General features: G+C 40.9%; 1 protein-coding gene across 1 annotated transcript in view; it reads right to left on the bottom strand.

Moving 5' to 3' along the window:
• LOC116289208 (adhesion G protein-coupled receptor V1) overlaps window positions 1–24,233 on the bottom strand; it is a gene marked incomplete at its 5' end in the record, with an annotated part of 81,044 nt that overhangs the window by 7,971 nt on the left and 48,840 nt on the right. The window contains 30 exons of the mRNA XM_089038007.1: window positions 2,362–2,443; window positions 2,978–3,112; window positions 3,841–3,945; window positions 5,192–5,314; window positions 5,707–5,764; window positions 6,285–6,391; window positions 6,742–6,880; window positions 7,341–7,505; window positions 8,161–8,232; window positions 8,870–8,995; window positions 9,446–9,562; window positions 10,396–10,499; window positions 11,206–11,410; window positions 11,489–11,640; window positions 12,112–12,231; window positions 13,710–13,756; window positions 14,309–14,414; window positions 14,553–14,705; window positions 15,368–15,702; window positions 16,191–16,383; window positions 16,765–16,953; window positions 17,554–17,735; window positions 18,222–18,353; window positions 18,734–18,824; window positions 19,016–19,223; window positions 19,501–19,715; window positions 21,116–21,348; window positions 21,861–22,005; window positions 22,711–23,084; window positions 23,626–23,934. Coding sequence (XP_088894133.1) covers window positions 2,362–2,443; window positions 2,978–3,112; window positions 3,841–3,945; window positions 5,192–5,314; window positions 5,707–5,764; window positions 6,285–6,391; window positions 6,742–6,880; window positions 7,341–7,505; window positions 8,161–8,232; window positions 8,870–8,995; window positions 9,446–9,562; window positions 10,396–10,499; window positions 11,206–11,410; window positions 11,489–11,640; window positions 12,112–12,231; window positions 13,710–13,756; window positions 14,309–14,414; window positions 14,553–14,705; window positions 15,368–15,702; window positions 16,191–16,383; window positions 16,765–16,953; window positions 17,554–17,735; window positions 18,222–18,353; window positions 18,734–18,824; window positions 19,016–19,223; window positions 19,501–19,715; window positions 21,116–21,348; window positions 21,861–22,005; window positions 22,711–23,084; window positions 23,626–23,934 — 4,722 coding nt within the window. The remainder of the gene's footprint in view (window positions 1–2,361; window positions 2,444–2,977; window positions 3,113–3,840; window positions 3,946–5,191; window positions 5,315–5,706; window positions 5,765–6,284; window positions 6,392–6,741; window positions 6,881–7,340; window positions 7,506–8,160; window positions 8,233–8,869; window positions 8,996–9,445; window positions 9,563–10,395; window positions 10,500–11,205; window positions 11,411–11,488; window positions 11,641–12,111; window positions 12,232–13,709; window positions 13,757–14,308; window positions 14,415–14,552; window positions 14,706–15,367; window positions 15,703–16,190; window positions 16,384–16,764; window positions 16,954–17,553; window positions 17,736–18,221; window positions 18,354–18,733; window positions 18,825–19,015; window positions 19,224–19,500; window positions 19,716–21,115; window positions 21,349–21,860; window positions 22,006–22,710; window positions 23,085–23,625; window positions 23,935–24,233) is intronic.

Here is a 24,233-nt window from a genome sequence, read left to right as displayed (position 1 = left end):
CGTAGATATCTGTAACGGCCAAATGGGGTCCAAAAGGTTGTAAGCTTACTGCTAGCTTCGTCCAAACCGATTTGGTAGAACCCATCCTTTGCGTCTAACGTTGTGAAGACTTTGGCCTTGCCGAGTCTGGGTAGCATCTCGTCCATCGTAGGCATTTGGTATTTGGGTCGTTTGATCGCTTTGTTTAGATCTTTGGGATCCAAACAGATTCCTATCTTTCCAGGTTTGGCTACAACGACCATGCTGCTGATCCATTCGGTGGGTTCTGTCTCTTTGACGATGATTTTCCTTTTCTCGAGTTCAGCTAACTTTGTTTTGACTTCCTGGCGAAGCGTAACTGCGATTCTTCTAGGCGCGTGTTGAACTGGCGTGACATCTGGGTCAACTGCGATTGTAGCGTTACCAATGTTTCCCAATCCTTCGAAGACGTCTCGAAAATCTTTTAAGATACTTTCTTTAGTTAGGGGCAGAGTTCCGGTTTCTTGAACCGCGTGGACTTGATGATCGATGTTTAACTTGATTAGATCTAATTGTTGGCATGTCTCGGCTGATAAAATTGGTTTGTGGTTTCCGTTGACAACCTGAAATTTGAAGCAATGTTTTTCGTTGACCTTAAGTGTCACTTCACCTAATGTTTCCATGACTGATCCATCAAACAATCGTAGTTTGACATTGCTTTGCTTGAGCGTCGGATTACCGTCTTGGTTGATGATTGCTACATCCTTGTGGCTGATTACGTTACAGGTCGCTCCTGTGTCTAGTTGGCAGTCCAAATCCGTTTTATAACTGGAATTGGTGTTCATAAACTCAAGCTTTGCAAAAAGCTGCTTGCCCTTCGTTTTCACCGAACCAACTTCTTCAATCTTCAACGTGAATTCGTCGGATGAGTATTCTCCTTCTTCTGATTCTCCTGATTCAGCTGTCATCACTTTGACATTGCTTGACCTCGATTTACACACAGACGCGAAATGGTTTTGTTTCTTGCACGTTTTGCATTCACGGCCATAGGCGGGGCAGTCTTCTAACTTGTGTTTCTGAGAACCACCACAGCGGTAGCACTTGTAACTGCTCGTTCGTCGACTTGTAGTTCGTTTACTGTCCTCGCTTGGCGTTCTGTGGGAACGTCTGTTGTTGTACTTGTCACTTGGCTTGCTTGGAGATTTAGGCTTCCGTTCTCGTATTTCATTGATTTCTTCGTTATTTGTCTTATCCACTAGACTCATGGCTTTTAACTGACTGCTAGCTAATTCACTTGAGCGGCAAATGTTGAGGGCTTTGTTGAGATCTAGACTGTCCTCTTTTAAAAGACGTAGTTTTGTTGCGTGTTCTCGTATACCAAGAACGAGTCGATCCCTGATAAGCTCTTCCGTTAACGGACCAAACTGACATGATGAAGCGCATTTTCTAAGGCGATTTACGTAGCTATCTACGGTTTCTTCTGGGCCTTGAGTACAGCTGTTGAACAGATATCGTTCGTACACCACGTTGCGCTTTGGTTTGAAGTAGGCTTCTAGCGCGTTTAAGCATGTGTTTACGTCGTTCTTTTCTTCGTCACTTAACTTGAGATTAAGGAATATTTGCAGACATTCCTTCCCCATTACAGAGCGAAACGTTGCTAGTCGTATCTTTGGGTCTTGCTGGTACAGTCCGGTTGCGACTTCGTAGTCCTCCCACTGTTGTTTAAAGAAGTCCCAATTGTTTACTTGATCTCCTTTGGTATTCATCGGCGTTGGTACCGGAAAATGCGACGTGAATATTGGTCCTCGTGGACCGCTGCTGGTCGAAGCTTCCTCCTTACTTGACATATTACTTCTTCAATGCCTCGGCAGTAGGAACTTGACGGTTTTTTCAGCTACTTTGGAAGCGTTATTTCCAATTTATTTCTGACACCATGTTTCAAGACGTGTTCGTGGGGAAATAGTTATGCCTCTTTAATCAAACAATCACTTCTCTAAGTATCTAATTACAACTGCGTAAGCTAATATTGTAACACTAAGAAACCTAGCATGAGTATGGATCTATAATATTGTTTATTCTTGGCCAAGTTAATAAAATTGAGAGAGCATAAATAAGAGAGGGAGACTTCTTAATAAACTTCTCATTGTTTTGATCACTAAAAACGAAACGGAAAGAGTGCGCTTGCCAAGTTGATGACGCACTGGAGTAGGGTAAGGCGAAATCTAACTGCATTCGGTTACTAAAAATAGCCCAACTGGTGATTTACATGGCGCGCGCGTTATTGAAGAAGTTTCCCTCTATCATTTATGTTTTCTTGATAAAATACGATAAAATCTTTATTGTCAAACTTAAAGTTGAAGTAACCGTTTAAATATTAGATATGAAAATCTTTATTTTTCTTACCCCATCCAAGTACGAAGAACAGTACGTATTTCCTGTCGGTGTGTTCGTCGTTAAGAACAAGAATACGCCACAGATTCCATCCCTGAAACAGAGAAATGATTATTTAAAGCCCCGCTTACACTAGTGATTTTTGCGGCGATTTTTGCTGCGATTTTTTTTGCGATTTTGTCCATAATAAATAATGGTAAAGAATTTACTTGTAAAGTTTTTTTCAGAGTACCAAGATTTTCCTAGACGAATGTCTCTTTCGAAGGATGAGACAAAAGATTTCATATTTCCGAAAATTGCCACAAAAATCGCAGCAAAAATCGCCAGTGTAAACGGGGCTTTAAGGTGACTGCATAATTTTTGAAATGCGATCTGAGCCCACGATGTGCGAGCGCACCAAAACCGTAGAAAAAACCTTCAAAATTTTATTGAGGAACCATACACGCTTTGAACTTCAAGAGGACAAAACCATCAAATTTTGTGTGTAAAAAAATGTATGTGCTTAATCGAGAAAAAAAACTTTGAAGAAAGTCGATTAAAAAAAGTTAACCTCAATCAAGGAGCTGCAATCAAGTTCAAGTATTCTTACAGTTGTCCCAATTAATAATTATTTAGAAAATGACTTTACCTGAATGAACATCCATGAGAACTGGCAGAGGAAGAAGTAATGAATGAACATTCCCAGAACAGAGCACCGTACAGGAGGATCTTCTGTGATGACCGCCTGACTAGAGCTTACGTATGCACCAACAACATACATCAGCTGTAAACAGAACATGAAAACAAAACTAGTTACTAGGGAACATCAATTGTATCAATCAGCTGAATGAATCTCACACCAACTACATAAATCAGCTGTCAACAGAACATGAATACAAACTAGTTACTGAGGAACCTCAATTGTATTAATCAGCTGAATAAATCTCATTGCCAGCCTATATTGACAGGCAAACACTGCCATCAACCAGATTCTATAGAGTATTTGCACTATCACGTGGTGGCAGCCATGACAGGAGGCATGGAGTTGGTGTGACAGTAGTCTTTCTCCCCTGGGAAACTGAATTCTTTCTTATGTAAATCAGACTAGACCAGATTCAATTGTTCCTGCCTCCTGTCATGGCTGCCATCAAGTAAAGGTCCATTACTTGGTATCAACCAGCTGAACGAATCTTATTACCAAGGCCTTCAGTGGAGGGCAAGCACTTCCTTCCATGCTCAATCATTCATGTACTAAACATACCATTCAACTGGTACGAATTCCTGTACATGAGACCCTAAAAGAACTAAGTTTGATAATCACCTTTCCTGTTTTTCATATACCATTTTAGAGATAGCGAACATGATGGCACAACATTAGGTACGACATCTCTTGTTCATCGTGTGTTATATGGCGTTTGTACCCAAGCTAGACCACAATGCATCATATTTATAGATCACCTAGAGAAGGCCTATTCTATGCAAGGACATATATCATAATGACGTCATACTAACCTGAGCAGCCATACATGCAAAGAACATGTGCATCAACAGCTTGGCCGAGAAGAGGTTATCCACTGAACATGCGTGGTGGGATAACAGAGCGAAAGCAAATGCACCCTGGAACAAAGAAAATCAAACAATTCGAAGTTCAAAGACACTGGATTATTCATCAAGAAGTTTAAATGGGCGCATGCGCAAACATAGGTCAAGATTGTGGTTTGACGAGCTTGTCGATGCTTTTGGTTCTTCCAGTTTTCATTTCTTTTCTTTTACTTGGAACCATCCTTAAATTGTTTTTCTATTTTTTTTTGTTTTTTTTTTTTTGATGTATTTACATTTGATTGCTATTATTTACTCTTGATAATGACAACGTCGAGTAAACTTATCGCCATAAATTTTATTTTATTTTACTTCATTTTACTTTACTTTTTCAAAACAGATGTTCCGTTAAGTAAGGGCTGTTTGTAATAAACTGACCCTTGTAGTATTGTAGTAAGAACTATTTTGAATTGTGATGGAATTTCGGTAGCACATCTGTAATAACCAAAGGCCTACAGTGAGGACACTCGAACCGTAAACACTTGGCCTGTGTCCAACAACATGGCTTTGGATGGTGTACAGTCTACATCCAAATCTGCCGTCATCCTCTTCCATCCTGCACGATAGCAGAAAACTATCTACATGCGCAGGTAGCCAGAGCTCCAAAGTCGACGAAATGTTTTATTTGGAGCTCGCAGGTTATATACAGCCGGAGAAATTAAAGATGTTCTCCAATGATTGTCCGCAAAACCGAATTTGTTTTACAGGTTATTATTTACTGACCTTTCGATTGATTCAAACCCTCTAAAATTAAGCATTGAGTTTTAAAATACAGAGTGATCAAAATAAGTTTTATTTCCAATCGATTGGCTTATGGGATGATTTACAGTATGTATTTTAAAAAAGTGACTTCAATCTTGATCGAGGTGTTCAAGGTTCGAGTCGGTCTTCACTGTACTATGTACCAAGAACAGTACACAAACTTCTCATTTGATAAATAATAATAATAAATAAATAACTTTATTTAAGTGTCGATGTATTTAATTCATGTAACTAATTGGGGACACTGAAATGAAACTGAAAATGAAGAAATAATCAAGGAAACATAAAGTGTTTTAAGAATCCCAACTGGCAAGGAGGCAAACCAGTTGGCTATTTACAAGCATGGTCGAGAAACTGAGTTTGAACTAATCAGAACCCAGGACAAATACAGTCTCAGCTAGTGGCTACAGCGGGACTCCAACTCAGTACCACCGGATTGCGAGATCGCCGCTATGACCACTCGACCATGCTGCTTGATTTGATAACAATTCAATGTACTTACCATACAGACAAAACAAGCAACAAAGAAATAAGTAGAATATCCAACGCGGTCATCACTTTGTCCTTGAGCAGCAAAGTTCGACATGTGGTTACACTGACACTCGACGAAGTCTTCTTTATCAGTCTGAAAATACCAACGATACCAGTTGCACTTAGTTACTAAAGCTAAGTATGAATGTGAAAACTATCTGCACGAGCGTTTCTTTTCCAGGTATTCTTCCTGGCCAATCCCTTTGTTTCTTTTTTCCTTTCCTACAAGAGCTTCCAGCTAATTTGATCATCAAAACGAACTCAAAGTCTACCAAGATTCTGCCAAGGAAACTCATGAAATGTAGATATCTTTTTTAATCTACATTTGAATTCCGTCGTTGAATCATAATTCGGGATTGTGGTTTAGAGGGTTCATAAATGTCCTGTACAGAACGTCGCGACGTCAACAGCTGTTTTGAGAGCCATTCGTCGTCCATAGTCTCATGAACGCTTATTGACGCGCTGCTGTCAAAACGTTTAATTTACCTTCACGCTGCAACCAGCTGTAGACCATTCTGACTTGGTAAAGTCCCAATACACACATCTATGAATACAAACACAGTTCATTAATGACGTATCGTTAATAATTTGCTGAGAATAGAGACGGAAGTAGATGCGCATGCGCAAAATAGGTGGAGATACGCATGCGCAATGGCTGTATATAGCGAGCAATGCATGTTTTAGGTTTTCTATGCTCATAATATAATGCGAAGGCTTAGAATATACGCATTTGTCTGTTAATGCATAAACTGCGACACCTAGGAACAGCCAATTTTAGTATTTCTAATTTCCATTTGTTATAAATCTGCATGTGATAAGTTAAGCGAGATGTCAGTGACTGAATAGACCTCTTCGGCTTAGGGTAATGTTTTCCCATTTCAGACCACGTCATTCCCTTGAGAATAAGATTCTTTGTTTGAGCTGTATCCATATTCATGTGCCTTCTCATGTGCAACCGAGCGTAAACCTTAAACGAAGAAATGATACTCTAGGGAATGACATGTGGTCTGAAATGGGAAAACATTACGTCAGAGCCGAAGAGGTCTATTTTTTTCTCCCCTTACTTGGCTCCTTTGGGCGTGACACGTTTGTTGTTGGAGTAGATTACATATGTGTTGGGGTTTTTCGATTTGCTCACGGCTGAGGTGTCATTTAACGAGGTGGAAAGCACCTATGAACAGAAAATGAAACAATTAAAATACAGAAGATAACGTTTAACATCCCTCCACCTTATCACAAAGATATCAACTCGCATATTCATTCTAAGTGGCTAGTTATTTGGAAAATAATTTATTAAGAAACGCGGGCGCAAAATTTGGACAAGTGTTTGATTTTGGGGGAGGTGGGGATGGGGGGGGGGGGGATCATGCAGTATTTCATAAAGGCATTTAGTCTTCAACGAAACAAGAAAAGGTCCTTCAGTAGCCTAGTAAACATCATAATAAATATGCGTTTTCCCATCAAAGCCTCTTTGGTGGCAACAAGACAATTCGACATTGCCATGGTAACGGTAAAAATTACCTTGTCGTTAAGCACGGCACCGTTAAACCAATGTGAGCTATGGTACTCGATAAAGTGCACATCATTGCACTGAGCGCTTTGACTGGAATCAACGCCGATGTACAAGTTGGAAGGGTAGGAGAAGTAATGCTTGCCGGTCCTACAGTGAAAAAATGTATGGGTATATCAGGAATACACTTCTGTTGTAACAAGGCCAGAGGAGTGTTTGTGAAAGGACTTTGCGTATATATCATCATCAATATAATACCATCTTCACCAGCACCCATATCACCATCATCATCATCACCATCACCACCATCATCATCATCACCATCGCCAACATAACCATCACCACCACCATCATCATCACGCCTATCACCAGCCTCATCACAACATCATCATCATCTTTATCATCATCACCATCATGGTCATCATCATCCAATATTTTTTTAGATGAATCAAATTTTTTATAGTTCTTTATGGCTGCTGATAATGAGTTTCATAAGGAAGGAGCAGCAATGTCAAAAGAACGAGCACCGTATATCTCAGTCTTGCGTCATTGCGTATTCTTAGCAGACCGTCTTCACTTCTGTATCATGCATGTCATTCTAAATACTTACACTGATTTCAGCTGCAGTCCATTCAGCATGGATGGAGGGTTCCTGTAGGCTGTTGCGTAAGCGTACTTCCCCTTCAATCCTAACGAATCCTTTGTTGGACAGGATGTCCCGTACGCCAAAGAAAAGGCAAACATTTCAAAAATGGGCGCCAGATCCACTCGACCTCTGATGATTTGAAAACAGCAAATGTTAAAATAAAAATCCGCAATACACAAACGCATTTTATTCCTCCTAGGCGCAGCCTTTTTTTAATGGCTTTTTTAGAATCGAGGAATTGCGCAACTAATGGAATGCTAATACATGGGTCCCTCTTACTACAGATTGAGCGCCTAGGACTTGCACAACTAATGGAATGTTATTACATGGGTCCCTCTTACTACAGATTGAGCCTAGGATTTGCGCAACTAATGGAATGTTATTACATGGGTCCCTCTTACTACAGATTGAGCGCCTAGGATTTGCACAACTAATGGAATGTTATTACATGGGTCCCTCTTACTACAGATTGAGCCTAGGATTTGCACAACTAATGGAATGCTATTACATGGGTCCCTCTTACTACAGATTGAGCGCCTAGGATTTGCGCAACTATTGGAATGTTATTACATGGGTCCCTCTTACTACAGATTGAGCGCCTAGGATTTGCACAACTAATGGAATGTTATTACATTACTTTCATGAACCATTCAGAGATGGATCACCAGAAAGCACAACGCTAACTTAAGCAGTTTTCTATTGTTCTTCTAACTGAAAAAAATATTTCGTGCTTCTATACGCAGTAGTCGTTATCTCGCGAGGACGTTTATTGTTTATGTCATACCTCGTGTTGCTTCTAGGAGTCAAAAGCTCGTCAAAGATGTCCATGAGCGTTGTCTTGGAGATATCTTGCAATCTAAACATAACATTATATGAATTTATGTTATTATATTTTTAAAATCAAATATATAGTAAATATATTAATTAAGAACATATTTATATGAATGTAGAAGAAAAGCAAGTACAAAATGAAGAGACTGACATATCAAACGCACCGCAATAGATGGTGAATTGCGCTAGATTTACGATATTTGGTGTGAGACTTCATATATGGACTGCTTATAATGACGCTTAGAGCAGCGCAGTTTGCGATTTTTACGGAGCCCTTTGGTTTTAATTAATGCACCTATGGGGAGGGAGAGGGACAGAGGGAGGGGGGAGGGAGGGAAGGAGGGAGGGACAGAGGGCAAGAGGGAGGGACTGAAGGAGGGAGGGAGGGAGGGCAGGAGAGACGGAGGGCAGGAGGGAGGAAGGGCAGGAGGGAGGGAGGGTCGGAGGGCAGGAGGGACAGAGGGCAGGAGGGACAGAGGGCAGGAGGGACGGAGGACAGGAGGGACGGAGGGATGGAGGGCAGGAGGGATGGGGGGCAGGAGGGATGGAGGGCAGGAGGGACGGAGGGCAGGAGGGACGGAGGGACGGAGGGACGGAGGGAGAAATAACAATTATAAATCAGGTTAAAACTTTATCGAGATAAAACTAAGACAGCTTCTTACTTTCTCTCTAACATCAGGGGCCTGTTTTTCTTGTAGTCCAAAATATTTTTAATGGTGTCTTTAGTGAGGGCCAAACGGGCATTGTCAAGAGGTTTCTTCACGTAGATCTTCAATTCAGCCAGGATCCTAGGAGAACAAAACAAGTAAAGCAAGGGGAAATATAAACTTAGGCGGGCCACTAGTTGACCTCTCTTTTATTGCAAAGCACCGCATAGAACAGGTTGTACAGGGAAGGACATAGGACAACACAGCATAGCCTAGCATAGTATAGTAAAGCAAAGTAAAGCACTGCACAGCGCAGCGCAGCACAGCATCACATAGCACAGTATAGTATATGATAGCAAAGCATAGCAAGGCATAGAATAGCGCATAGCACAGCATAGCTCATAGCACAGCATTACTCATAGCCACAGCACAGCACAGCACAGCACAGCACAGCACAGCACAGCACAGCACAGCACAGCACAGCACAGCACAGCACAGCACAGCACAGCACAGCACAGCACAGCACAGCACAGCACAGCACAGCACAGCGCAGCGCAGCACAGCACAGCACAGCAGAACATGTTTACTTACTCGTTAATATGTTCATCATTTAAAGGTAGTCTTGATCTGGCACGGAGGGCAAGGAATCTCGTTGTATCTTCATCATTAGATATTATCACCATAGCACGACTAGTCTCCTTATTGATACTGGAAATACGTAAAAGAACGAACCTACGTTATACTCATTTTCAATATAAAGCGAACCCTACAAGACATCAAGCTTCCTGCCTTCGACCAATCAAATCTTCAACGACCTGAGTTGAGTATCATTTTGATTGAAGGAAGAAGGACATCTAGTTAAATTTTGGTTACGCATTTTTGACACAGGGCGAGATAAGAGTAGAAATCATTGAAAATTGAAAGCTTAAATTCATTTGACGTCATTTCCTGTCTCGTGCAGAATATTAATCAGCTGAATCACAAGATTTCAATAGAATTCTTTTTGGTTGACAGCACATGGTGGTCAGTGTGGGACCACTATTTGGAGCAGATATTGAGATTTAAAACTTTATAAACTAATAAACATCTAGCAACATTTGATGGATCATACTTATGTTAATCGAAGTATTATGATCATCCGGGTGGATGTAGTCCTGAGAAGGACTGTTTGATGTGACTGACGTTTCGACAACCTGAGCGGAAGTCATCTTCAGAGTCAAGTGAAGAATAAAAGTCAGATTGGTCATATTTATACTGCCAATTTGATGTGACCAGTAACGTTTCGACAACCTGAGCGGAAGTCATCTTCAGAGTGAAGAATAAAAGTCAGATTGGTCATATTTATACTGGCAGTATAAATATGACCAATCTGACTTTTATTCTTCACTTGACTCTGAAGATGTCTTCCGCTCAGGTTGTCGAAACGTCAGTCACATCAAACAGTCCTTCTCAGGACTACATCCACACGGATGATCATAATACTTCGATTAATATTAATTCACCTGGGTTCAGACCGTTCTATACAATTGGATTATACTTACATAGCCTTGTTGGTGACGTTGAGGATCTTGATCCTGAATGCCTTTGGATAGCGACTGTCTGAAGGAGTCTCAGGAGTCAGGGTAATACTAATGGTCTTTCTTGTCTGTTGGTGGAAACGTAGGTAATATATATAAGTAAAGAAAAAACACATGGCACGGCACGGTAACGGTATATACTCGTCCCAAGAGGGAATGGTTTAGAGTCTAGCCATTTTATTATCTGTCTCGATGCATTTTTAGCTTTTTTACTTCTTTACTTATAATATACATTTTTAGAAAATATTCGCGTGATAATGGCATGTCTCTTACGTCACCTCTGTTGTCCCACGACTAAAACAATAATAAAATCTTGTCAACACTTTAGGCTTAGAAATCGCTACCGCAACAAGCAGGGTACTAATGTGCCTGGCAGTAGGCATTGTGAATCATGAGATACAATAAAAAAGAGATATCCAGCAATAGACGAAGTCTCTCACCATCAGCCCAAGTCTCTAAACACTCGCCCCAGTTTCTTCATCACTCGCCCCAGTTTCTTCACCACTCGCCCCAGTTTCTTCACCACCAGCCCCAGTTTCTTCACCACCAGCCCCAGTCTCTTCACCAGTAGCCGCAGTCTCCTCGTTTCTAGCCCCAGTCTCTCACCACTAGGTTTATTGTTCTCACCAGTAGCCCCATCTCCTCACCACTCGCCCTAGTTTCTTCACTACTAGCCCCATTCTCTTCACCAGTAGCCCCAGTCTCTCACCACTAGCCCCATCTCCTCACCACTCGCCCTAGTTTCTTGGTCTACTATGTGTGCTCGATACTTACCTCCCCTGGTTTGAATCCCAATGTCTTTGTGCTTGGCTGTTGATAGTCTTGATTGACAACAGCTTGTGACGTAGGGATGCCAGATTCGGTGGATTTCTCAGGCACCATCTCTGTACCATACGTCACAGTGACGTCAGTCGTGTTGCCATAGCTACGAACGACTTCTAAGGTGACCTCTGTTGTCTTAAGGTTAACTGGTTTATACCTGAAAGCAAAAGAGTTTCATTAGTTTAACACGATCAAGCCCGAGCCTCACACGTTTGACTTTGAACGAGGAACTTACAGGTCCTGGGATGAGAAGCCGATCACACCATACGGGTAGTCACTGTCAAGTACAGTAATAACAGCTGAGCTGGCTGATGGTATTATTCTGGCTTGTACGGAGTTTTGGAGCTTCACCAGGTCAACGTGGAAAGAGTATCTGAATTCAGGTATCTGAAAAAAAGAAGACACACGTACGCAATTACTCCTTGCAAGTAGCCCCTTTTAGCTTTGGCCTAATGTTTTTAATATCAGACCACATGTCATTCCCTAGGGTATCATTTATTTGTCTAACGGTTCTGTATGATAAGCCACATAAATATGGATAAAAAAGAGAATGACACATGATCTGAAATGTAAGAAAATTACGCCCAAGGTAAAGAGGCCTATTACTGTGAGTAACCAAAGCCAACGAGCCAGCCCGTACCGCTCGGAACGAGTTACATGATTGGATTATAAAACAATAGATTGGTCATCCAAACGATAGCACTAAACCTAACCTTTACAAAAGCGGTACTGTACTTAGGGAGTAATGAAAATCCAGCTTTCGAGCGGTACTGAATTACTCGAGCCAACGCCAAAGATATAGTGTTGATTATTAGCAACAGAGCATGTAATAAAGTGTACTTCCATAGTTGTACTTACGTCATCCTTCTTTATCGTTATCACGAGGTCTTGTTCCATGACATCACGGTCAAAGGTCACAGTGCCCTGGTATTCTTCTACCTGTGGGCGCTTGTCTGGTTCACGAACACGCCACAACACCTGATAATAAACGTATACCAACGTTTAACTTCAATAAAAAGCTTCTGTATACCGATTTCAAAACCGTTTTCGGTCGGAGATTTAAAATCTGAAACCGAGGAAATTGTAATATATTTACTGCAGAAAAACGTAGTTTCCTTTTATATTGGAATAGCGGTTTTGCACCATCACGTGCCCATCCCACAATACTGCTTGGGCTTCCTGTGGTTAGATTGATAGAACGATAAAATCCCTTTGCTCTTGGGAATTGAATTCTTTCTCATGTAAAACGACTGTATTGTTCCTGCCATCTAACATGGCTGCCGTCACGTGGTGGTGCAAAACCTCTATATAAAACATAACCTTGAGATTTTTCGTTTTTCAGTCAGAAAACATCAAAGCACAAAAACTGCGCTTAGTCTCAGATCGCCCATATCAGATCTCGGACGGTGTGTGCAGTTAGGCCTGCAGCCGTGCATGGCAAAGCAATGTTCTAAGACATTTTGTTCTTGTTTCAAGCTTAAAAGTTTATATTGAAAAAGAAGAAAAGAAAACCAAAGTTATGTCTGTCTATACCTTAGATAGTCAAAGGATGCGAGAGCACAAACGATATATATAGCAGGAAGAAAAGGAAAAACAAAGAATGATTGAGTAAAAGAGTGAGAAACAGAGAAATTTTGAAACTTCCAATCTTATTGAACCCTGAAACAACCTCTAAGCTATTCTAAGTCAGGGCATGGCTCACAGATCGAAAGCAAGGAGTAAAGAAAGCAAAAGTGAATAGGAGGAACAAAGGTAAGAAGATAAGAGAAAGGACTTTGCACACTACCTTGACAGTATTGCAATAAAAGCAATTTGCGACCTGAAGAAAGAGAGAAAGAAAGAGAGAATGAAAGAGAAAAGTAGTACAAAGAACAGACGTATCCTTCAACCAAAACAGGATAAGTGAAAAACAAAAAGCAATAAGATGTTTAAAACAGATTCTGCACAGCCAAGATAGAAGTTAGACACTCTACTCCAGACACAGTTTTACGTCAAGAGAAAGGGTGGATGTATCACTTGATGCTGAGTGCTGGTTATTTCTACCGTAACACACACAAGATGAATGTAAGAGTAGCTTGTTTGGGGCAGTTGTAAAGAAGCCACGTCGACATGCGAGCTTATTAAAGACAAGTAGAGACATAAGGGTAGACTAGATTAGTTTCAAGCTAAGGGTAAAGTAAATTAAAAAATAATCTTTCGTAAAACCTGAAATGGAAGGGCGAGCTGAATTTCGAACACTTAATGTAAGGTAAAGGACAGTTAATTCTGTCATTCTTTTCAGCAATTATTGCATGTTCCTTCTCATAGGAATTATGGATAGCATAAATAAGTGGTTGTCTGAGAATAATAATAAAAATAACGGGCCAAGGAAGCATAGGACTAGAACACAAGAATAAAGAGAAATATTGTACTTTTAATCTTAGAAAACAAATTTGAAAAAACAAGGTTTTACTTACAGTAACTCTCCCAAATTTGGCTCCTCTTCTCTCGAGCTTCAAGGTGGCTGTCGAAAAAAGATAAATCATCATGGACTTTCGATATGAGATGAACAGCAAATATGTGTAACGAGATTGTTAGCAAATATGAATATTGTTACGCTTCCTTATAAAGGAATGCCGACTTTGAAGTCCATGCTTTGGCTATGAAACCATACAGGGAACCAAGAGAATATGAACTTGTGAATGCTCTAGAACTAGTTCATGTTCTCTTGAGGGAACAGAATTACTGGGTCATGCAGAATGTCTATCAGCTGAATCAAAAGTTTACAATAGAATTCTTTCTGGCTGATAGCACTTCCCTGCTAGTAGAGTCTCCCTCGTTGGCGATTATTGGCAAAGTAAAGAATCGCCAACAAGGGAGACTTAGTTAACAGGGAATGACAGCACATGATGATGATCAGTGTTTGACCACCATTTGAAGCAGATAATGATATTTGAAAATTTTGATCAGCTGATTGAAACCCAGCGATGGAAATCAAATCCTAAATTCCTAATAATCAACCATTATCCTGCAATCTGTAGTGTGCAAGTGTTTGTAGGTATTGACGAGTAAATACCTGTAGCAGCGCCATCTTCATCAATGGTGGCTGACTGAGATCCTGATATGAAGCCAATCTCGCCGTTCATTAGATCATTCCCTTCGATGGTTACGACTGCCCAGGACTGAATGATAATTGAAATGAAATATATATTAACAATTAGATAAAGCACAAAAATTTCGTTTAGGCTCAGGTCGCCAATATCAGATCTTGGACTGACAACGTTTTTTGAAATAGGTGTGTATACAAATACACTAGTTACCTGTAAGTTGTCACTACTCGTTGACAACCTTGCTCCTCCAGTAGCACCAGTAAGGTATAAATACACCTTCTCGTCTGGTTCAGGCACCGAATCTTCTAGGATCGTTAACTGAATGGTTTTACTTTGTCCTCCGGCAGGGAAGGGGAAGGCACTCTGTGAAAACAAACAGACACGTCTCTTGTTTTAGCAATAATACCAGGAAACAATTTGTAGTATTTATACTCATTTATCTTCTTTTTATCAAGATGCAGACGCCTAGATATAGTAATTTATGTCAAATTTATGTCAAATTTCGGTCAAATTTATGTCAAATTTCTGTTAAATTTCTCTCACATTTCTATTAAATTTCCAACGCCTTAGTTAGTAGTTTTTGATTGACGGAAGCCAAAAACCCATTCAGGTGTCTTGGGCTGTGTTAGTCGCGCAAGTATGCATAAGCCTAGTCTTCTTCGCTCCTTTGGGAACATAGGCCCTTCACAAGTTTGAATAATATAAGGGTATAAAGGAAAACGAGAACATTTTACACTGCGGTCACGTTTGCTCGCTTCATATCTTTAGTGGAGAACTGACCTCAAAAGAAAAGGAAAATACCAAAACGAAAACAAAGATACGGAACGCAAAAACCTGAAGCTGTTAAACCCCAACCAAGGCTTAAAACAATATATCCTCTTTTTTTACTCCAAAGAAGGTCTAACGTACAAAACGTCAGTCAGTTTGCAATTCTTTTAACACGCCGGTGTTTAAGTTCCTTCTCAAATACTATAGATATAGACAATATATATATCCCACAACACAAAGAAGGACATGATACTAACATCAAAGTTGACCGTGTTCTCCAGCTTGTTGTAGTCATTCCCAACTGTAGCATTAGCATCTTGTGGTCTTTTTGCCAGCTCATCTTTCAGTTCCTTTGGACTGACGTCTTTGTCCCAAGGTTCACCACCACCCACAGTACGAACAATCACCGATACTGCTCCGAGAGTGCCTCCTGTGCGCTTAATGGTCAGTTCAACTGTCCGCGTGTTCCCGGATGTTGCATTCTCTGGAACTTTCATTGAAGTGGGCTCGAAACTGAAAACTCCGTTTGCGTCGTCGTTGTCTTTAACGTTGACTAGAGCAGCAGTGTTGGTGCCGAGTCGAGGGGAATGACCTAGTAAATAAACAGCAATGTATACACCTAATTGGAAAAACGTAGTCGGGTTCAAGAAGGTCATCATCGAAGCTAAGACCGAAAGGATTTTGGGTACTCCGAAATGTGTATTGTATTTGTATATTGATATGTAAAAATGTACAGTAGAGCAAAGTCGGTCAACCTAGATTAACAACATGCCAAGGCCATGATGCATAAAATGTGCACAGGAAGGGAAAACTGCAATACGCATGAAATTAGCGAAATTGTTTGTCTTCCCATGCTCCCCTTCGGTCTTAGCTTTGATGATATAACCTTTTTTTGAACCCGACAACGTTTTTTCAATTAGGTGTATATATAATAAGCCTAGCCAAGAGAATATATATAAAATGACATTTGGGAATATAGGGGCGCTGTAGAGTGGAAATAGGAGCAGACACAGGAGCAGATGGCTGCAAATCCTTCGTATAGTATGAATTAGAATAGCAGTATTGAAATCCCTTGCTTACCGCCTGTGACTCCTGTGATGTTAATATAGTAGCTATAGTCTCTTTCAGCGACGTCATTATCACGTGATGGTACAGTAAAGTTCTTTGTGTATTCGCCATCGGCCATGTCGACCGTGGCAGTTACACCCTGTGCCATGTAACGAACTTTGATGTTATCAAAGATGCTGAACAAACGAACCAGCCTGAACATCACCTGTAACAGAAACAAGATGAAGATATTTGGATTGTGATGGAAAATTAAAGGTGTGATCGCGTAGTTATGAAATACGGTCCACGACCGAGTGCAAAGATTAACAAATCGCTCACAGATTTCCAATACATGACGTCAGCTATGTTAAATAAGAGGACAGTCAATTAAGATTTCTGAGCGATTTATTTTTTTTACAATAAAATTTTAAAAAAGCATCTAAAAACAAGGAGAAAGTTTAAAAGAAAACAGTTCAAGCGCGCACTGGCTCCGTGCACGAGCGATTCGTCATTCTATGTGTCTGTCCTCTCATTGATCATAGTTGTTAGCCAATCAGATTGCGAGAATACGCTCTGTTATTGTAAAAAAAAAGACTATTGATCTTACTTGTCCACCCTCGGTGACGACTTGGGATCGAGAATCTGGTGCAAACTCAACTACACCGCTGTATTCAATGACCGCGGTACGGTTAGATAATGATGTTGTAACATTGGCACCTCCAGGTACAGATGACGTAGCTGATTGTAGATGAATGGCGTACACTAGTGGACTGGTAGGTGAGGTTTTTGGTATGGCCTGGCCAAAACAACAATAAGATTAAAAAAGGTCGTTATACCATTGCAAGTTTGAAAGAATAACCAGTGTCTTTTTGAAATCGAAAGATTTTCCTACATCCAAAACCCCCAACATGGTCAATTCCAAATCGATATCTGCCTTGATTTAAGTCAGCCCAGAGCTCGTTTTATGGTTCCATTTGTGATTTAGCCGTGCTCTGACTTTGATCAGCCCAGAGGTTGTTTCAGGGTTTGATCCGTGAGTTAGTCGTGGTCTGACTTTGACAAGCCAGAGGTTGTTTCAGGGTTCAATCTGTGAGTTAGCCATGCTCTGACTTTGATCAGCCCAGAGGTTGTTTCAGGGTTCAATCTGTGAGTTAGCCATGCTCTGACTTTGATCAGCCCAGAGGTTGTTTCAGGGTTCGATCTGTGAGTTAGCCATGCACTGACTTTGATCAGCCCAGAGGTTGTTTCAGGGTTGGATCTGTGAGTTAGCCGTGCCCTGACTTTGACAAGCCAGAGGTTGTTTCAAGATATCAATTAAATTCAAAAGTTTCATAAAGAAACGTAAACAAGCACATTAGGAATTCAATAAAACTATTGTCGAACAGTGACACTGTACCTTTACTGAGAAAGTCATGTTTCTCGTGTTTGGAGTAAAAACCAAGTCATTAGTCGTTGGTTCAATACGACCAGCGGTATATCCCGGTGGAGCAGAGTCAGGTGGGTAGCCCATAGACCACGTGACAGTCACACTACCATAAAGACCTTGACGTACAACCATGATCGATGAAACTTGATTATCTAGGAGAAAGAAGAATCCATCAAATTTGCTTAACTGAACTAATGAAATCTTTCAATGTGCAGAGTTTGAAATTGATGCTGATAGCGTAGATGTTTGAAATGACTGTGAAAATTCAAGACGCACGCCGGTCACGGTACGGCACTGACAATATCAAACGAACCAATCATAACAGGAATCTCAAACAAGTCTTCACTAGTAACCTGATAAATATTCGATACGGGAAACACGGGTGGCGATGCGACCCGGGTTAGATTTCCGGGCTCGGTGTCGTGTGAGTAGAGCTGTTTGTTAGTTCTCTCCTGTGATTTGAGGGTTTTTTTTCTACGGGATCTCCGGTTAGGTTTTGCTCCCTTTGAAAAAATCCACTTCTAAATTCCACTTCGATCTGGCTTTGAGTGCTTTATTCATGGGCCTCTGGTTATGGAGACTGAGTAATCATTCGATTCTTGCATGTTCGATGTAAAATGAATCACATAAACATTTACCATTTGCTGCGGTGAGTCTTGTTGAGCCGGCTGCAAAACTGAACAGCCCGTTAGCTGCCGTTTCTGGTACGGGAATGGTTGCTTGGAAGTCCGTGGACGACAGCCGTGGCCGTAAGAACGCTGAATCAAGACCTGTGAAATAAAAAACCAATCAGATATCAGATGGATAATCATATCAATCATGATGCACCTTGAGGTATAATTTACTCCATAGCCCACTTCACGGCTTCTCTGCCATCTTGAATAAATCATGAGAATTAACATTGAAACGAGACGAACGGTGAGTCACATATTTTCAATTTAAACTAAACTGAAAAAATTGAAAAGGAAGCAGAAAGCTTTTATAACGTCCACCGAGAAGATAGAAGATACTGCGATGTCTTAAAATCAAAAGCACAAGAAACAGGTCACCGTTCGTCTCGTTTTCGTATTCATTGTCATTTTTCGATAATTGAGTATAAGCAGTGACGAACGCGGCCTTATATTAGGAATGATATTCAAGAAGCACTTACCTTGACTGCTGGTGTATCGTGCTTTAGTCAGTGTAATCTTGAAAGAAGATCCGACAGCTAGAAATGCTGACAGCGCTACGTGTGTACTCACCTAACAAGCAAATCATTAAGTAAGCAACATACAGACTATCGTCTATAACAAAAACATCCTTGGGGGGAGGGGAGGGGGGTCAGAATTAAAAAACAATTCCAATCTTTTCCTCTTTCTTTCTAGTCTCATCAAAAAACCCATCATTTAATATTTTATAAATCAATCTTTATTAATATAAGATTTTTTGTTACCTCTGTTTTACCATCAGGAACCGTGACTGACCCACCAAGATTGCCAGGATACCACGAGGAGTACGTGACACTGTAATCAATAGTCACGTCACCAAAGGTTCCACGGTCACGCTGAATTGTAATGTTTAATTTTCTTGATGAGGAAGACACAAGTATCCCCTGAGCACCTGACTTAAGCTTGAATACTCCATGAGGATCGTCATTGGCTCTAGAAGATTAACATATATGGTACTATCAAAAAAAGCAAGGGACTGGTGACAAGTTTCAAGGTATACGTTAAAGGCATTATTTAACGCAAGTCTTTGTTCAGCAAGTAACTGTTCTTGCTAGGGGCTGAAGGTGTGCCTGGCGTGTATCAATGCTTATGACAATAAAAGCCAGCAAAAAATGGCCGCCATGTTGGATGAACCGAAGACGACAGCATTTGGCTCATCCAACATGGTGGCTATAAAAACACATACGACCCCAGAATATATCATACAAACCTTATTGTAATAGTGATATTTTGCTTGCTAGGAATCAAGTCTCCTCCGCCATCAACTCTATACAGCATGACCACAAATGTCTCATTCAGTTCTGGTTTGTCATCTCCCTTGATCTCGATGTTAAGAAATCTCTCCTTTATATTTGGAGGGAAGGTCAAGAAACCTGAGGTGGAAGCTACATCCTCGGGACCTGCGCCAATGGTTCGCCAGTAAACCTGGGTGATTGGTAAAGATAACTTTTAATTTGATTGCAAATGAATTGATCACTGAAAGTAAATTAACTGACAAATAAATGGTTGGACAGGTAAATTGATGGATAATTGTGGATAGATGGATGGATGGAAGTTATGGGATAGAGAAAGGGATGGATGGATAGATGGAAGGGATGGATGGAAGGACGTATAAATGGACAGATGGGTGAGTGGTTGGAGGGATTGAGGGATGGAGGGATGGTTGGATGGATGGATGGAAGGATGGAGGGATGGAGGGATGGAGGGAGGGATGGAGGGAGGGAGGGATGGAGGGATGGTTGGATGGATGGAGGGAGGGATGGAGGGAGGGATGGAGGGAGGGAGGGAGGGAGGGAGGGAGGGAGGGAGGGAGGGAGGGAGGGATGGACGGACGGACTGACGGACGGACAGGATAACTGTATGATTGATAGGGAGGACGGATGGATGGATAGATGAATGAATGAAAGGATAGAAAATAATTATTCAATTGACGGAAGATTGAGTCAAAAGATTTGCTGCTATTATCCCCAGTTATTTTGATACTCATTCAATTTTCTCCTTTTCCTTTTCTTTTGGTTTAACACAAGTCAGTTATGTTAATATGAGCATTAGCAAGACATACACAACGAAACGGATACAGTGATGTGTACTAATATTATTTTCTGTATTTACGACGAAAGAGTCTTCAGAATTATCCTGCATTAGATTAGATTTCAAATTAAATGACATTAATTTTATATCAGTTAGTTTAGTTCATATTTATTTATAACACTACTATTATGTCACGTGTGGGGTCACGCGTCATCCAAGTGGCGGGAAGCAGTCACGTGATAGTTTACAGCATTTCTCGTACATTGCACAAAAAGATGCACTACTTGAAAACTTTTTTACAGCTTTTTATACCTCACTAAGGAAGAAAAACATGTTAATTCAAGATTATGTTTTCTTTTTATTTTAAAGTGGCTTTGATTAAAATAAATGTACATCAGTGATTTTATGTTATTCAATCTCTCACTGACATTCCGTACTTTTACTTCTGAGCATTTTTAAAAAGTTTTTTTACACCGAATTAGCTTTACTTCGAAGTTTATAGTAATCTGTTAACAGGCTCATGGTACAATAGTCTGTGTCTATAAATTGCAGGCGTTCCTCGTTGGTTCTGTGACGGAGACTGGGGACGGGGGTAAAGATCCAACAAGTAAGGTCTGCAATGCAGGCTACCGCACGATCCTTCGCACCACGTGTTTTTTTACCAGTCCTCTAGCTTTCCACCTCTAAGAGGCGATTCTCGTTTAGTTAGTTTCAACATTGCTCCGCTTTCACTCCCTTTAAAAAACTTAAAGGACTAAAGGAAATGTCATAGCCAAGTCAGTTAGCTCACATACCTTCACTTCTCCTTGATCACCTACTGTTCTTTCTACCGTTAGAGGAATAGTAGTAGTAAGGTTGAGGTCAGGCTCGGTAACGACCATCGCTGAAGTATCTTTGAATGAGAACTTGCCATTGGGGAAGCCATGTTTGAGGACGGTGATGGTGATGTTGGATTGGACATTGTCAAGTGTAGCACCACCGGTTATGTCACTCAAATAAAGAAGAAAGATTTCTTGTGGCTCGGGTTCTGTCGAAATGAAAATATATAACCAATTGATAAATATTCGTTCAAACTGGTTAGAGCTGTGCTCTGATGTGTCATACATGGACTGTATAGCGGCTGCCAGAGGTGCCTTTGCATGCTTTCAGTTCGACCGGTACCCAACCAAATGAGCTAACCGGGAGGCGGTAACTTATAGTAGATTTATATTCGACTTCTTCACTAGCCTGCAAAGTAACCAAGGGTTTGTATTCGGTTGCACACAGGCTACGTCTTAAACCTCTCGACTTAAGCCTGGTATTTATGATTTCTGGTTTTCAGTCATCAGAATGTCAGAATTGGAAAGGTAGGCAGTAGGTCGCTTTGCCGGTCGGTCGGTCGGCCGATAGACGCGCCAAGTCGGCCATAATGTTTGTTCGTCGGTAAAACGGTCCGTCACCCATTCTACATTCTTTTTGTTCTTTTTCTCTCTCCTTTCCGCTATTTAGCGTAGCACTGCTTATAAACCATCTCTACGAACAAACAAGATTTTCACATACCTGTATACGCATCAAGTTTGAGCTCCAAGTATTGGGTGGATCCTTCACCATCAGCAAAGTTGAGACGACCATCAAAACTAGAGCTGGTAAAATCATCAGACAAAGGTTCACTTGTCGGTTCTATACTTATTACTTGCCACTTAACCTGGATATAAATAAATAAGACCCTTTAATAGACAAATGAGCTTCGTCTTTCCTCGCTACAGGTACCGTATAAGTTTCTTGGTATCGATTTCAATGTCTTTCTAAAAAAAATCCACTCCATGTAAGAGCTCATCTAAGGACACTCAACTCACATGCTAATTTTTACGGTCTGGGAGGAAAACTAGAGTGGCGAGGTAGAGAACGGCACATCAAACAAACACAACCCACATGTAGGGTTCAGAGTAGCATCGAAGCAGCAACTACAGGGGTGAAATATTACTGGGTTTCAATCAGCTCATGAAAGTCTTTGAATCTCATTATCTGTTCCAAATGGTGGTCATCACCATGTGCTGTCAGCCAGGACGATTTCTATTGCAAACTTGTAATGCAGCTGATGAATGAGATTCGCATGAGGCAGCAAGTGGCGTCACGTTAGATATTTTCAAAAGGTTTTACCCCAGTTTTCATAATCTAGACACCTGGGTATTTGGCTTCTATAAGTCAAAAAACTACTTTTGTTGAGACTGTTGACAATTTGATCAGTAAGGACCAAGAAACTCAGACGTCTAGCTAGGTCTCTGGTCAATGGCTGTATGATTATAAAAATTCTGTAAGTCTCGTGAACAATTGTGTTGGATCGTTACAAATACGGGAATACGATAGCTGATTGGATTATTCCCCCCCCCCCCCCCCCCAAATAACCTACCGATATAGCTCCCTGTGAACCATCTGTTCTAGATACACCAAACTTCAGGGTTCGTGTGGTATTAGGATTAGGCAGTCGAAGATCAGTACTGTTCACAAACCCCACAAGACCGTACGGATTATCGCTCGTCAGGATGTTGATGTTAATCGAACGTATCGAGCCCAGGACCGCTCCGCCTGACACTGAATCCAACAAAACTGAAAACGTTTCACGGTGCTCAGGTTTCGAGTCATCGATGATCGGAATGGTTATGTTGGCTGTCGTCTGGTTTTCGTCGAACGTAACTGAGCCCTTTGATTGGTTGTAATCTTCGCCGAAAGTAGCCGTGCCGTTGAGGACGATAAAGTGGACCATGACTCTCCCGAGGGCGCCACCTGGAAAAAATAGCTCTTTTATTTGAATCATCAGAATTATTTACGCACACGAAGAAGAAAGAAAGATGATAAAAGGAGACGGCCTAACAACACAAAGAGGAAGAGAAAATGAACGAAAGAAGAAAGCCAAAGGTAATGCCGCTGTGATAGACCGGGTCGGGAAATTATCTGGCCCAGTAGCACCATTATCTGAAAGTCAGTTGACATATTTATTGTCAAATTCCCTTGTGATCAAATTGAAGGTATAGGGCTCATTGGAAGGAAGGAAGGAAGGAAGGAAGGAAGGAAGGAAGGAAGGAAGAGTAATAACTAAACGCGTCTCTACTGAACAAGTCTATGTTAAGGCCGAATTACACGGTACGATTTTCCTCACAATCATCGCGCGCCACATACGGAGAAACCCAAACTTCTTGTCTAAATACACCGTACAACTTGCTTAGGACTATAAATGGCTGCTACAACTTGGCGTAAGCATGTTGCGGACGACAGTTGTGAGAAAAAGTCCTACCGTGTAAATCAGCATTTGGTGTCTCCTACTTACCAACACGTTCCAATTCTATCACCACCTGTTTGTCCTTTTCACGAACATCTTTGGTCGATTCCGTCAACTGAATGACCCCATTTGCTTTATCATTCTTTTCAATGGTGATCTTCACACTTCTGTTTGTACCAATCCTCGGTGGTTGATCTGGTCTGAGGCCTCCAAAAATGCTATAATTCATGGGGCGAGTTGGCAAAAGAGTCACGTGTTCGAGTCGAACCAATAGCTCTTCTTCTAGTTCTGGTTCGCTGTCATTTTTAATCTTAATGTAGACTTGTTTATTCTCATCTTTGTCAGCAAAATTGATGGCTGAAAGAAAAAGGACACGATGGTTAAACAAAGCACAAGTAACACGAATCGAAGACATTCAAAATATTCAAGAAAAATGATAAGGCTGATTAATTCAAAGACCTTTTTGAATTTAAACTCTCTCATGTTTAATCATTTTCAACACAAGGATCGCGGCTTTGGCGTAATGTATCGTACACCCATTTTAGACCACGTGGCATTCTCTTGTGAATAAGATTCCTTGTTCGAGTGGGATTCATATTCGTGTGTCTTATCATGTGCAACCGTTAAACAAAGAAATAATATGTTAAGTGTATGCT

This window comes from Actinia tenebrosa, unplaced genomic scaffold (genome assembly GCF_029948245.1).
Source record: "Actinia tenebrosa isolate PJP-AT-01 unplaced genomic scaffold, QUT_ActTen_1.0 PGA_scaffold5__44_contigs__length_20552954, whole genome shotgun sequence".
In the NCBI taxonomy this organism is placed as follows: Eukaryota; Metazoa; Cnidaria; class Anthozoa; order Actiniaria; family Actiniidae; genus Actinia; species Actinia tenebrosa.
Note: the sequence above shows the minus strand (reverse complement) of the source record. Positions and strands in the feature narration are given on the sequence as shown.